We start from the raw sequence: 13,706 nt of genomic DNA, 5'->3' as shown, positions 1-13,706 counted from the left end.
GGGTGTCAAAAGTGGTCATCACAAGGCTCTTCCCACACCGTATTTTGATAGCTCTCAGGAAAGTCTGCTGGGAAATCCCGGGATCTCTTGTATGGGCCTTCATGTAATTGAGGGGATTGGTGTGGGCTGATTTCCTTAAGTCTTCCAGGTTCAGTTTGTCCTTTTTGACAAAACGTTTTCTTCAACAACGTTTTGGACTTGCTGACGGTGTAGACAGTGGTCTGGGAGACGCCCAACTACTTGGAGTGCGCGAATGGAAATTCGTCGATCACTTTCGAGTGTAATTTTCTCAATTTGTATCTAAGCCTGAGAGCTTAGGTTTGTTTTGTTTTCTAACTAATTGCCCATGCTTTAATAAATCGAAAATAAGAATTAATTTCAATCGCTCAACCATAATTAATTATTGAATAAGTAAGTGCTTATATTTGAATAGACAACCCGGTACAACTGTATGTAATACCTATAGACTTTATTGTAAAAATATGAGTTGTATAAATATGTTGACTTCATATAGTGGCCCTGGTACATGAGGATAAAAAAATCAATAGTATTTGCTGTCTATATTGTGCCATTTTTATTTATGATATAACTCTTTAATATCTCTTCTAACGAAGTTAGGTGAGGTTATGTTTTCACCTAGGTTTGTTTGTTTGTAAGCTGGACTACTGAAAAAGTTACAGATAGATTTTGATGAAACATTGTAGGAAGATTATAAATACTTAGAGTAAAATTTCATTAAATTTACAGAGATGATGTTTCACAAAATGTTTAAAACGCAAAATCGACCATAACTGACATAATTGAGTTACATAACTCACAAGAAGTCAACAGTGTTGTGGGCACGTTTATTGGACTTTCTCTCATAGACATCCCACACATAGTAGTCCAAGGAGTTCAGAATCGGCGAGCTAGGAGGCCATGTGGCCATTAATTTTGATAACATATTCCATTAATTTAATATCAGTTATTAGCCCAAAACTATCATAAGTCTTCCTTGCAGGTAAATCGACCAATCAGACTCCTTGAAAGACTTGGTAACATCGTAAACAGTTATTTGTCCAGATTGTAAAATCCCTTATTTCCTTTACCGTGCACACCGCAGAGAGGCAAACCATAACGGTTGCACGGCGTTTGTATTCGGAGGACATCTCAAGGATTTTGTATGTTTTCAAAAACAAAAATTTGTCAGCTGAATCTGATGTACTTTTTTTTTAAACATCTTTTTCTCAATTTATTTGGACCATAAAAAACAAACAAAAAATGCAACACCTAGATGCATACAGGGTCAGGGACATCTGCAGGAATATATATATACATAAATATATTCGGGGAGGGGGGGGGGGAATAGGGAGTTGAGGCTTGGTTTTTGGATATTATTTGAAAAAAAATCCAAAAATACATGGGTATTCTCAAAAAAAACTCAGGAACCGAAAGCTGTTCATAAAGCATTAAATTTTTTGGAAGGGCTACAGCCCCTCCAGCCCACCCACGACGGCCGCCTCTGTGGTTAATGAGACATTGCATTTGTTTCAGTTCTCAACCATGCTCGAAAACGTAGTGTTGTCACTTTTAACTATCCATGACGTACAATACCTCATAATATATTGGTTGTTTTTAACATTAATTCAGTTTACAAATGGTTGTAATTTGAAATTTGGTTGAAATTGGTGAAATTATGAAGCAGTGGTTCTTCTCTCCGACCGGCTTTTCTCCACCATTCCCCACCCCTGAGAATTTCCCCACAACTTCAAACGTTATCCACATCACAAGTACTTTAAATTCTTCAATTTAATATTGTGCATCCCATTTTTTGTTTGCAACTTGTACACAACCTATTATTAAACTGCAACTCCCTCAAACAATCAATTTAAGGATCATTTTGCTCTTAATAAAAAGAAGGCACTGAGTAATAAAAAGTTCTTTTGTCAAATTGCATTAGGACAGTCATTAAATCATAAATATAACAATTTCCTAGTTTGTACAAAAAACGTAGGTGAGTATTTATATATTTATGTATGTTACATCTTTTCTTTAGGATAAAACTCTTAAATGTGATTTGAGTAACTCAAATCAACAAACATTTATAATATATAGTTATGAATACTGTTGAGTCATTATTAGTACTTTGCAGAGAGTATTAAAGATACTAAGTTTCCTCGTTTGTAAGTATGAACATTTTGAGAGCACAAACGAACAAGAGGTTTTCTTGGTTACAAAGTGATTGGCATCTTTGATTTGAGAAAGAGAACACACCCAAAGCATCTCTTCAGAGAAGGGCTGTGAACTTACCTAATAGATATATGGTAGTGTAATCCAAGCAAACGAAAAAAAATGCAACGAAAGGGAGTAACGACAACGGTTACTTTGAATAACTGTAAATAATATTCAAAGTTAATTTGGGCAAGCAAAAAATAGAGTGTATTATTAGAGGATATAAATGCATATATTGCTGAAAATACATATAGTGCATGTACAAATAATCGTTTGAAAAGTTATTTTCGTATCCAGAATACTTCTTCCCCTCTCCAAATTACCATCACGAAAAAGCTAATGTCAAGGAAATATACTATTTAAAATGCAAAAATAACAACATTGTAATAAAAAATATCCTTTGTGTATGCTTAACTTAAGGCTTCTTTATGAAAAACAGTGGCATATAATTTTTCGAATCGATAACACTTATATCTTATTATCTACAACTTTGATCAAAGTTGATAAATATCGATATTGTACCTATAGCAATATCTGAATGAGATATGCAGTCTTATGAATATCTTAGAGAACCTAAGGCTGTGAATATAAGAACTCATCATTAATATATATATAAAAGACTTGCAATCATAATTTGAATGACTTATTAAGAGTAAAAGGTCAACATTTTTTAATAGATACATGAGGTCATCGGAGAATAAATAACTGCCAATTAGCAAGTACCAAACGCTTAAAATAATTTATCAAAGCAATACTCCAGTGTAAAATTTGATCAGACCATGGGCACAGTTGCAGGAGAAGGACGCCCCTTCACATTTTCTGACACCCTTAACAACATTTAAGAGGTTACAGTCTTGAATGGTCCCTCTTCAGTTAGAAATCCTAACTGCACCTCTACATCCAACTGTATAGGAGCAGGATCAGTAGTGTAAATGAAAATGGTGGATTGCAAGGGAGGCCTTTACTAAGATTTATCTTCGAGGCGGCCCCTAAAGGCTGGTTTAAGGTTTTTTTTTAAACAAAACTTTGACCGTTTCGACAAAAAATTGACAACATTCTTTGATTGTTAACAAATTGGACACAAAATTTTAATACAACAGCACAACCCCCCTCTTCATATACCTACCCATGTGCAGCTCTATGAACAATTTAAGATTATCTTCCACTAAAATTTGATGACCTTTTTTATATACAGAGTGAGACAGCAACTTTCTCCTAGACGGCTGTATTTCTTAAAATTCTGTTTGTTGCATATGATTAATGCAGCCTCCGTCTACTTTGATATGATCCAAACTTTCTTCTAAAACTTATTCTTGAGCCTCTAACGATGAAATAATGAACTCAAAGTGCGGCATCATTTCGCTTCATTTGGAAGGGAGGAGCTGTAGGGTCATTACCAAGGCCCTGAAAGGCCTTAATGTGTCCAAGTCATCGGTCCACTACACAATTAAGCGGTACAAGGAGACCGAGAGTGTCCATGACACACCCAGGAGTGGTCTCCCAAAGTCCATGAGAACACCCAGGCTGACGGAAGCAACGAGATCGAAGATCAACTGCAAAAAGAAGCGTTCCATGAGGAATCTGACTTATGATTATGGTTTGTCTAGAGAAACTTGCGTCGGGTGGTCAGGGAGGGTCTGAGTGTGAAGGCATTATCGTCTACAAAAACTTCAACTTTCTCAGCGAGGCCACAATGTCCAAGAGGCTGACCTGGGCGAAGGTACTTCTGAAATTTCTCAATTGTTGTATGCACGTTTCAATCATATTGACTGACGAGAAAATCTTCATCCTGGAGCAGGCTTACCACACCCACAACAACCGGGTGCTGGGTTGGAGAATCGAGGAAATTCCTCTGAGCAAGCACAGCGTGCTCAGGGGACCAAAAATGGGCCTCAGTGATGGTCTGCTCGGGTTTCACCTCCCGCAGAAAGAAGACACCCTTGATCGTAATTCCAAAGGTTCTGAAGGTCAATCAACGTATCTATCTGGACATGTAACAGTCCCAAGTACTTCCCTGGATCCAGGAACAGCACTGGAAAGGAGTGTACTGCTTCCAGCAGGACAGAGCACCTTCAAAGTCTGTGGAAGAGTGGTCTCAAACCACTTTAGAGCACTGTTGGTGCTAGGACCCGTTGCCCTCTTCTTCCCCAGATCTTAACGTAATGGAAATCTTCATATATACCATGGAGAGGGAGGTTAGTGTGATTTCCTACACCAGTGTCGACGATTTGAAGGGCGCACTAGCGTTTGCATGGGACAACTTGTCGAAGGATACCATTCGTACAGCGTGTAAAGAAGATAGTGGCCACTAGCACTCATTTTTGAAGGAAATTTTACACTGATTCCAATGGTGTAAAAAGATGTTTTAATAAATAAATATTTTTGTACTTTACTTGGCTGTTGAAGTTGTCCGAAGACTTAACAATCATCGTGTAAAGGTCCCTTTTCTTTTTATGAATAATTTTTTTTTGTGAAAAATTCCAAATTAACTTAATGACATTTTTTGATAAATAACAATTTTTTGTGCCCTATATTTAGAAGCTGCTCTGCCACGACTCCCACTTTAATCAATTTTATTTCTTTTTGAGAGCCCAAGGCCTTATTATTAATTCCACCACTGTCCAGAATGTGAGGGGTTCATCTTATCTTTTCCAATGTATTTGAGTAAAAAAGAAGATTTTTTCGAATACGTCTCCATAATTATACACATGTACAGAGTAGTACCTAGGCCTAAGAGGGTATAATAAAGCGCAAATCTTCTTCTTTTTTTACTCATCAGCCATTTCCTTATTGGATGATTAACACATAGTAGGTACATACATAGAATTCAAAGTAATTGCATTATGATCATAAGAGCAAATGTAGCCGATGGAGGTTCATCCTTCTAGGGATGGATTTATATTATTTAGGTATCCTAATTTCCTTTGAATATAAACAAATGGGAAAAACCCCATTCGTGACTATTGCTAATTTAGCTATACCTATACACAATTTATTCTGTGTGCCCATACAACCATACACATGTTTGTAAATAAAAGGAAATAAATAATTATATTTTTGTCGAATGACGTTGCAAACTATAGCAGTATAATAAAATAATAATAACAATACGTTAACTACTTGGCTTTGAATAAATTATGATTATTATAAATCACAAATTCAAAGCTCATCCAAAAAGAAGACAAATTTCAATTATGCTAAACCTTAGCAGTGATACTAATGAAAAATGTTAGGGAGCCAACGTGACTCATGTATACGTAAAAATTTAAACTATTAAACATCTCTTACATTTGATCTGCACAAGGTCTTTATTTTCCTTAATCATTATTAGTAATGTTGGATTCAAATACAACTCAAACTACAAAAAAACTGGGGGGGACTCGAAACTTTTGACTTTTATACATCACTTATTAATAGGAAGTAGTAAAGGGTGGAAGCCAAGTTAGGAAATGTCCATGCAAGAAAGAAATTCAAGGAGAAACTCATAATTCAAGTCTTTCAAACATTTACAGAATAGTACCTATATGTATGTATTAATAAAATAACAAAGATAGGAATCTCTTTGTTTCCAGACTATTTCAAAAAGTGTAGGCCTATATTTTAACTATATTTTGTGGGTTTTTTTAACATTTTTATTTTATTTTCCTGGGTGACTCAACTGTTGTCACAAGTGAGATAAAAAGGGTGGAGCACCTACCATTCCTATCAAATGTTCAGACTAAGTTCTTTCTCTAAGTGTTTTTCCATTTATAAAAATTCAATGTATTTCACCTATAAATTTTAAAGGGTATATTGGACTTAAAATTGGTCCTGCCCTTGTTATCGGTCCATTAAAAAAGACCCAACCTTTAAAGGACCCTCTTGAACAGCGGTTCTTAACCTGTGGGGAATTACCCACCGGTGGAGAATGGTGGAGTTGCCAAGTGGAGAATGACCAGTGGGACAGAAGAACCACTTTTTCAAAATTTTACCAATTTTTCCAAATTTTCAACCAAATTTCAAATCACAACCATTTACAGACTGTTTTAATAACAAAAACAGCCAATATATGAGGCATGTTTGGTTCAAAGTGACAACACTGTTGGGTTCGAAATGACAACAGCAAATACACTCCTTCTGCGTCTCAAGAACGAAGCAATCATCTACCTCAACGCTGGACGAGTTTCAGCACTATTTTGAGGACTTCCAAAAACAACAACCCAATGATGGAGTTCACGAGGGATCGCTTTAGACTTTGAATTAACAACTTCCTCAAGGAAGCAGAAGACATCGAAGATCAGTTACAAGACATGATGCATGACTCCGCTGCAAAGGCTGTTTTTGAAGAGAAAAGCCTAAACGCATTCTGGGCCACTATACCGGGCTCGTATCCTCGCGTTACTGTGACAGCGCTCACACTACTGGTTGAATTATCTCCACATACATGTACAAGACGGAATTTTCGAGTATGGTTGAGATCAAAACAAAGTCGCAAAAACCGTCTGACCTTGAATCGGACTTGTGCTGCGCCATTTCAAAATTGGAAATGAACATTGAGGCACTCATCAAGGCAAAACAAATGCTTAAGTTTCTAGTAATCCGTATGCCTCTAGTGTTGCATTTTTTTGTGTTTGCCCATAAAAAATGGGGAAAAAATTTGAGAAACAAACATAACAAATCTTTTCATATTTATTTTATCTCCATGTGATAATTGTTAATAAAAATATATGATATACTAACAAAAAAATTTAAAAAGCAAAGCGAATACGATTTACGTACTAAACACTGCATGGGTTAAAATTGAATTATTCAAAGACCAATGTTGTGCTGGAAAATAAAGATTTGCTTCACTAAAAGAAGGGAATGGGAGAAAAAAAGGTTAAGAACCCCTGCTCTAGAAGATATCATTATAACTAATATCAGATTACATTACTTTATTTTACCAACTGAATTACTTTAGAAAAGCTTAAAGTATCTTTAAAGAACGAGAATATTTTGTCATCTCTTTGTAAGATATACTCTTATGAAAATGGATTAAGATTAATCGATGATGACGCCACTGGCTGATATCCGCCTTATGATGATGTCATTTAACAAAAAATGTTCTATGGGAGGGTTTTTCGTCCAATTCAGACGTGTCCTTCAGATTAAGGACGGGAAGTCAAACATTTCGCTAACTGTATTGTATCTTGCCACCTTTCCTTTTTTTTTTAAACAGAAAAAAGGTCTAAATCAGCTGATAGTTAGCAAATTCTTCTACGACACTATGGAATCATCATTCAATATTTATTTTGAATTGTTTATATTAACTTAACAAAAGTTAATTCGAATTCAATAATCAACGCTCAAAACACTGAAAAGGAGAAAATAAGCTAAAAGATAGACAGCTGACAACAAAGTACATAGCAAAGGTTTACGTCATGAGGTAATACTCTGTTATTTAAAGCTAATGAATATTGATTGATGAAAGATTGTTATATGAGACGGCTTATGAATTCAGAGCAGGACGTCAAAATTTTGGAACACATGACTAGCATTTCATCATTCCCTGGACAAACAATAGGTATCAAGTTATAGGGAGTTATGTAAAGTGGTTTCAAGTCCTGACAGGAAAATTGTGGACAACGATTCGTCATGGACTGAACACTCTAAAGACTAATTAATATCATAAAGACAAAACCAAGTTAGTTACCTATAACAAGATGTAAACATCATTAGCAATTTTTATACTGTTACATATATATTTGGCGTAAGTGCAGAATACGGACAACACATTGAAAAACATCGTTATAAATACGTGAACAGGATTCATCCCTTTCATATACATGTAATGGCTTTTTTATAGTGTTGTCTTTAACTTTAGGCGGGGCAAGGTGAGATAAACACACCCATTCATGGAAAATTTGTCAGACTGAAGGCTAAATTTAAACATATCAACATTAATTATAAATCATAACTTATATTACAATATCTGTGTAGCTCCTATTTTAATTTGATGAGAAATATGCTACGGAAATAGTCACATCATTACACATTGTTCATCGTATAGGTAAAAGATGAATTCCTAGACTTACATAATATATATTATTACACAATTATACGTAGATTTGACATCTATTCAGAGGAGGGTTTCCATTTATTTATTATAATCCGTATAGTAAATATTATGAATTCGTATCAGAAAAAATAATGCAGTCTTTTTAAATAAAAAAAGCTCACGAGTATGAGATGACGCGCTAATCCAGAAGGAGGAACCAACAAAAGAACCATTTCAAAAAGTATTTAAATAATCGGAGAATGTTACGTTCAGTCTTTAATAGCTCAAAAGTTGTAAGTGAAGTGAGAGTCACGTCAGATTCCTTGAGAGTAAGACTTTGTGTTGTTATTCCTGTTGCACTTTTGTTAAATATATATTTATCAAATATATTAAATTGCTCACGAAAAAATAACCACGAAAAAAAGCTAGATCATCGTTCTTTACAACAACCGCAAAATAGTTTATAGTTATATACATTGTATATTCACAAATTTGTAACAAAAAATAAAAATTGGAGCAGCCTAAACACAACATAACAGTAGTTTTAGTCCCTTCTTTAATTTTGCAGGATAAGAATGAAAGCCATACTTCAACTCCTTCTATGCCTTTTTCCATGCATTTTGGCTGGTGTACCACCTTACTACTACTACAACCAACCTCCTCAGGATGCTTATTATCAATATGCCCCTGTTGTTGCTCAGGCACCTCAGGGTGCATTCCAATACAGTAAGTTCAACATCACAATTGTAGTCTTATAACAAAAAGACACATAACATCATTTTATAGCAAATTTCCATAATGGTTCTGCTTCTTACTCACCACCTGAGATCCGAACAGAATGTCAAGCAGGATCATACTGCACAGTGGACATGTTCTGTGACGTGAATGTGACAATATCCTCCGTCCCTCTTAATTTGACAGAAGAGGAAAAGGATGACCGTGGAGAGTTAATTGTAAGAGACATCACACATTTGATTAATTACCCAAAAATATATGTATAAATATATATTTACTCTCTCATATCTTAAGCCATGTTGGCATGTGGAAACTCAAGAAATCCAAGTGTGTTGCAATCCCCCATCGGATGAGCCTAAAGAAAATGTCAAGTCTGAGGATTTGAAGGGTACACTTTTAGTTTTTATATCTCATGGGAAAGTTATTTTTTGTTTTGTTCTCATTAGATTTTGCAACTTGCCCACGTGTACCAAGAGCATTCTCAGAGTCTAGTTGCTCCGACGTAGCATCAACCTGTGCAAGTGTTGGCAAACCCGATCAGTCATGCCTTAATAATGAATTGTGTTGTTATGACGGTTGTGCTAATAGATGCATTTCAGATCTGTGTAAGTAATTTATTCTCTAATTCAATTCAAAATATAATGAAGAATATAATGGATGATATTTCACGTGTCAAATATCCATTAGATACCATTTAATATGTATGTAGATTAATTTTTCTTGATGCTTTGATGTGACAATAATATAAAATTAAATGGAATCAAAGTTGATGTAAATTACAATTATTTATCTATTTTTCTAAAGCTCCCGAGCCAGTGGAAGAAACATCACCCTCCGAAGCAGTTTCCAACTTTCTTTCCGGGTCTAATTCGCATTCTTACTCCGCTCTTCCTTATCGCCATTCATATTATCACCCTACACCCTACGCTGCCCCAAGTTATCATCATTCAGCATCCTATGCACCAAGACCATTTAAGGCCATATTTCCCCAATCTCCCTCTTATTCCATCAGAACCTCAGGATCTGTATCATCATCTACTCCAAAACCAAATTCTGTAGAGGTTGCATTCCCTTCATACCCGACAACACAGTCACCACCATCTCCTGCCTATCCTCGATACCCCTCATACTCTCAATCAACAATCTACAAGCCAGAAAAAACTGGATCTCCCTATTCATCATACTCGCATTCCTATTCAAACTCACAATCCTTTGGATATTCAAGACCAGTATCAACTGCCGCTCACACTCATGAAGCTCTTACCCAAGCTGAAGCATACCATTCTCCATCACCTGCTACCCAAGCCTCGCCATACCATTCTCCGACACCTGTTCCCCAAGAACATGCCTATACCCCACAACAGCAATCATCTCCTTACTCCTATAGAGTAAAATAATCCATTTATTCATGCAATGACATAATAGCCTAATTATATAATGTATTCATTTCATTCCAGACACCCCAAAATAGCTACTATGAGGCATCCCAACCCACCGCCTACGAACCAGCACCTCCCTCAAAAGTAAGCAGTTATACAAAAACAATTGTGTAAAAATATCCTTAAATCTTACAGCCCGTACAATATTCTGGATATGAATTGAGTGGTGCATCACATGATTTATGCCCCTCTGCCTTGAGCTGTGTTCCCAAGAAAAACTGTGACTTTAACGGAGTCATTGTGAGTCACGTTGTTTCCACAAGCCCGGAATTTGATACCGTAAGAGTCCCACTCTTGGTAAGTTAAGAAAATGAGAAACACATTTTTTTTATAATTAAAAATGATTTTTTATGTATTTCAATTAGCCATGTATCCACCCTCAAACTGGAAGTTCGAATGTTTGTTGTCGAGATCCAAATTATGTAGACCCATACTCTCAGTATTAAATATCGCCATAGAAATACTATTTGACTATATTAACACACTATATATCTATCCTTAATGTATCTAGTATAATGTACACATCTTTCTGTTTTGTTCGTAAAAAAAATAAAAGTATATATGACAATCAATATAGCAACGTTATTCTCCAGCAACACCACTCTAAATATGTACAACCCATATGGATATGTATGTAGTTCATTCAAGGAAGTGTCCCACAAAAAAACAATACACATGACGTGTACAAACAATCCTAAAAACTCTGATCAAATTGGTAGATAGTAAGTACTAATTTTGATTAGTTGTGCCGTAAACATATGTAGCAAAATTATTTATAGCGTATCGATCGTTTAGTGAACAATTAAATTTGTTACAGTCATCAAAGTATTGGATGGGGCTATAATTATTCGTTATTATACAATATAAGTACATTGTACAATACATAGAATCAGTGGAAAATATAAAATTATTTACTCACAACTGAGTAATAAAGAAGATATAAATTGTCTTTTAATATCAAGATACCATTAACTTATGTTGTTGTATGTTGAGCCGAATACTTGAAATTAGAAACACATATAATAAGGAGGACATCAATCTCTAGAAATCATGTTTCAATAGCAAAACCTCGCAAGTATTAATATCATTTCTTAAAAATAATTGAACATATGTATATTAGGTACAACCTTTGTACGAAAGTACATCTAGAAATATTCCTTGTATTCGTTAAAAGTAAATTGGATTATGTATGTATATTGTATATAGGTATATAGATTAACAAACAACGCCCAAAAAGAAAAAAAAACAGAAAAGATCCGTTTTGTAGGGAATCCGCTATGTGTAACATCGCCTATGTTGCTTAGTGACCATAGATTAAGAACTGCGCACAATGGAGTAAGTCAAATTATAGAGAATTCCACACAAAAAGAAAAGAGTTACCTACATATTGTATCCATATGGTATAATATGAAAGAAGAGATGCTCACGATGAGCCCAAGGTCAAAAGAACCATGCTCCAGCTTACCGAGTGGTCCATTAAGATTTGAACACTTTAAATTTTAAACTTCAACAACATATAATTTATTAATTAACAATAGAATTTCAACAAAGTTAATATTATAAATAGATGTGTGTCTGAGCTCTCTTAATCATTAATGAACTCATCCTTAGCGGCAATGAGGACTTCTAGGAAGCGGCGGAAGGCCTGACAACCACTGGGGATGTAGTCTTCTAGCATGGAGTCCCAGCGCTGGTTGATAGTGGCTTTGAGTGCCTCGGTATTTGGATTACTTACACTGCAGACCTTCCCCTCGACATGCACCCAAAAGGTGCAGTCAAGGGGGTTTGCATCAGGGATGTCAAAAAGTGTTATTTAAAAATAAATCCAGAAACCAATCCTCCCATCCTATGGACACCCACCCTTGATAGCAAAATGATGTTCGCAAAAGACTCATTCAAAAGAGTCTTGCATAGGATAAGATAGGTTTCTTTCATTGCTGGTGTCAAAAGTGACCTCTCCCCTTCACAAGGCTCTTTCTACCCACTTTTTTGATAGCTCTCTGGACAGTCTGGTGTGAAACCCTAAGATCCCTAAGTCCTCATGGACTTAAAGAGATTGGCCTTGCCTGTTTTCTGTTACTCCACCGGGTCCAGATTTTTGATAGATCCCTTCTTCCTCTCCAACGTTTCGGACTTGTTAACCGCGTAGAAGGTGGTCCTAGAAAAGCCCAACTGCTTGGAGTGCGCGAATGGAAATTCGTCCATCAAGTTCAAAGGTCATTTTCTCGACTTGTACGTAAGCGAAAGAGTTCAAGTTTGTTTTCTTTTGTAATAAATTGTTTATGTTTGAATATATCGAAATACGAATTAATTTCAATTAATGAATAAATAAGCGTACAGATTTCAATAGACTACCTGGTACTTGGATACAAATTTTGTTTTTATTATAATATTCCATCGTCCTTGTAAATGATACGTATGTAGAGAAGATCGGCTGCAGTTGTAACATGGGATACTTCAAAGAAATTAATTCTTACTTTCAAACTCAAACTCTATTTTTGTTAGACTTTATAATAGTATTCAAACTTGACTAAAATCTCTTTCCGTTTTACCCACAATATCCAACTAGACTCAGAAGACAAACCAAACTGTTTATGGCCTTATCCAGATTGTAAACAGTCCAGAATCTTGGCAATGTCCTTTTTCCCCCGTTCCTATGTGATTTTACTTACTATTCTGCCATCAATCACAATAGAAACTAATGTATAAAAATTATTGAAAAGAAGACATTTTCACCATTATAAAGAGGTCCAGTTAGACCCATTACGACTTATAAAAGTAAAAAAAGAAATACTGAATCAAAAACAAAATGTGTTGTATACGTCACTCGTCTCTCCTACTTTGTTGAAAATATGGAGTCTATTCCATTTTTGGAGGACAACCCACCTACTCATGCCATAAATGTAGTATTTAGAACGTTCATAGTATGTTAAGGACAATATTATTTTCTTTCAATTAGATTTTTTTTTTATAAATATCTTAAGATAATAGTTTTGTTAATTGATCAGCCTTGGATCTATATATATATTAAAGAAGAGATCCGATCATAATGAATTAATTCATAAATCAATCAGACTTACAAATAATTGTTTATGTCATGCAGTGACAGGAAGTCCTGAATTTACGTATTTAAATACTTAATACAGTGAGTACCTATGTAGATCAATTCACAACTCATTAAACATTCCATCACTTGCATATGTTATGAGTAATAGGATAATAATATAATACTGGGTAAATACATAATTATCCTGTCAGAAGTGTGACGGATCAGAGAACTGGAAGTACCTATTTAGTTACTTTAT

At 35.2% G+C, this 13,706-nt stretch overlaps 2 protein-coding genes across 4 annotated transcripts in view; one reads left to right on the top strand and one right to left on the bottom strand.

Moving 5' to 3' along the window:
- LOC121129302 (uncharacterized) overlaps nucleotides 1-13,706 on the bottom strand; it is a 95,690-nt gene that overhangs the window by 64,042 nt on the left and 17,942 nt on the right. The window lies entirely within an intron of this gene.
- LOC121129292 (uncharacterized) lies at nucleotides 8,410-10,973 on the top strand. Its single transcript, XM_040725002.2, has 9 exons — nucleotides 8,410-8,556; nucleotides 8,796-8,953; nucleotides 9,014-9,180; nucleotides 9,257-9,350; nucleotides 9,409-9,567; nucleotides 9,767-10,350; nucleotides 10,420-10,485; nucleotides 10,537-10,698; nucleotides 10,767-10,973. The coding sequence occupies exons 2-9, from the start codon at nucleotides 8,803-8,805 to the stop codon at nucleotides 10,845-10,847; spliced, it is 1,464 nt and encodes a 487-aa protein (XP_040580936.1). The 5' UTR covers nucleotides 8,410-8,556; nucleotides 8,796-8,802; the 3' UTR covers nucleotides 10,848-10,973.

This window comes from Lepeophtheirus salmonis, chromosome 1 (genome assembly GCF_016086655.4).
Source record: "Lepeophtheirus salmonis chromosome 1, UVic_Lsal_1.4, whole genome shotgun sequence".
In the NCBI taxonomy this organism is placed as follows: Eukaryota; Metazoa; Arthropoda; class Copepoda; order Siphonostomatoida; family Caligidae; genus Lepeophtheirus; species Lepeophtheirus salmonis.
This window is presented reverse-complemented; position numbering and strand designations above follow the sequence as displayed.

What these genes read in the sequence shown, in the direction of transcription:
- LOC121129292 (XM_040725002.2), top strand. Translation starts at nt 8,803, where the DNA reads ATGAAAGCCATACTTCAACTCCTTCTATGCCTTTTTCCATGCATTTTG. An exon ending in CAAGTCTGAGGATTTGAAGG is followed by an intron (nt 9,351 to 9,408) that starts GTACACTTTTAG and finishes TGTTCTCATTAG; the next exon opens with ATTTTGCAACTTGCCCACGT. An exon ending in TAGATGCATTTCAGATCTGT is followed by an intron (nt 9,568 to 9,766) that starts GTAAGTAATTTA and finishes ATTTTTCTAAAG; the next exon opens with CTCCCGAGCCAGTGGAAGAA.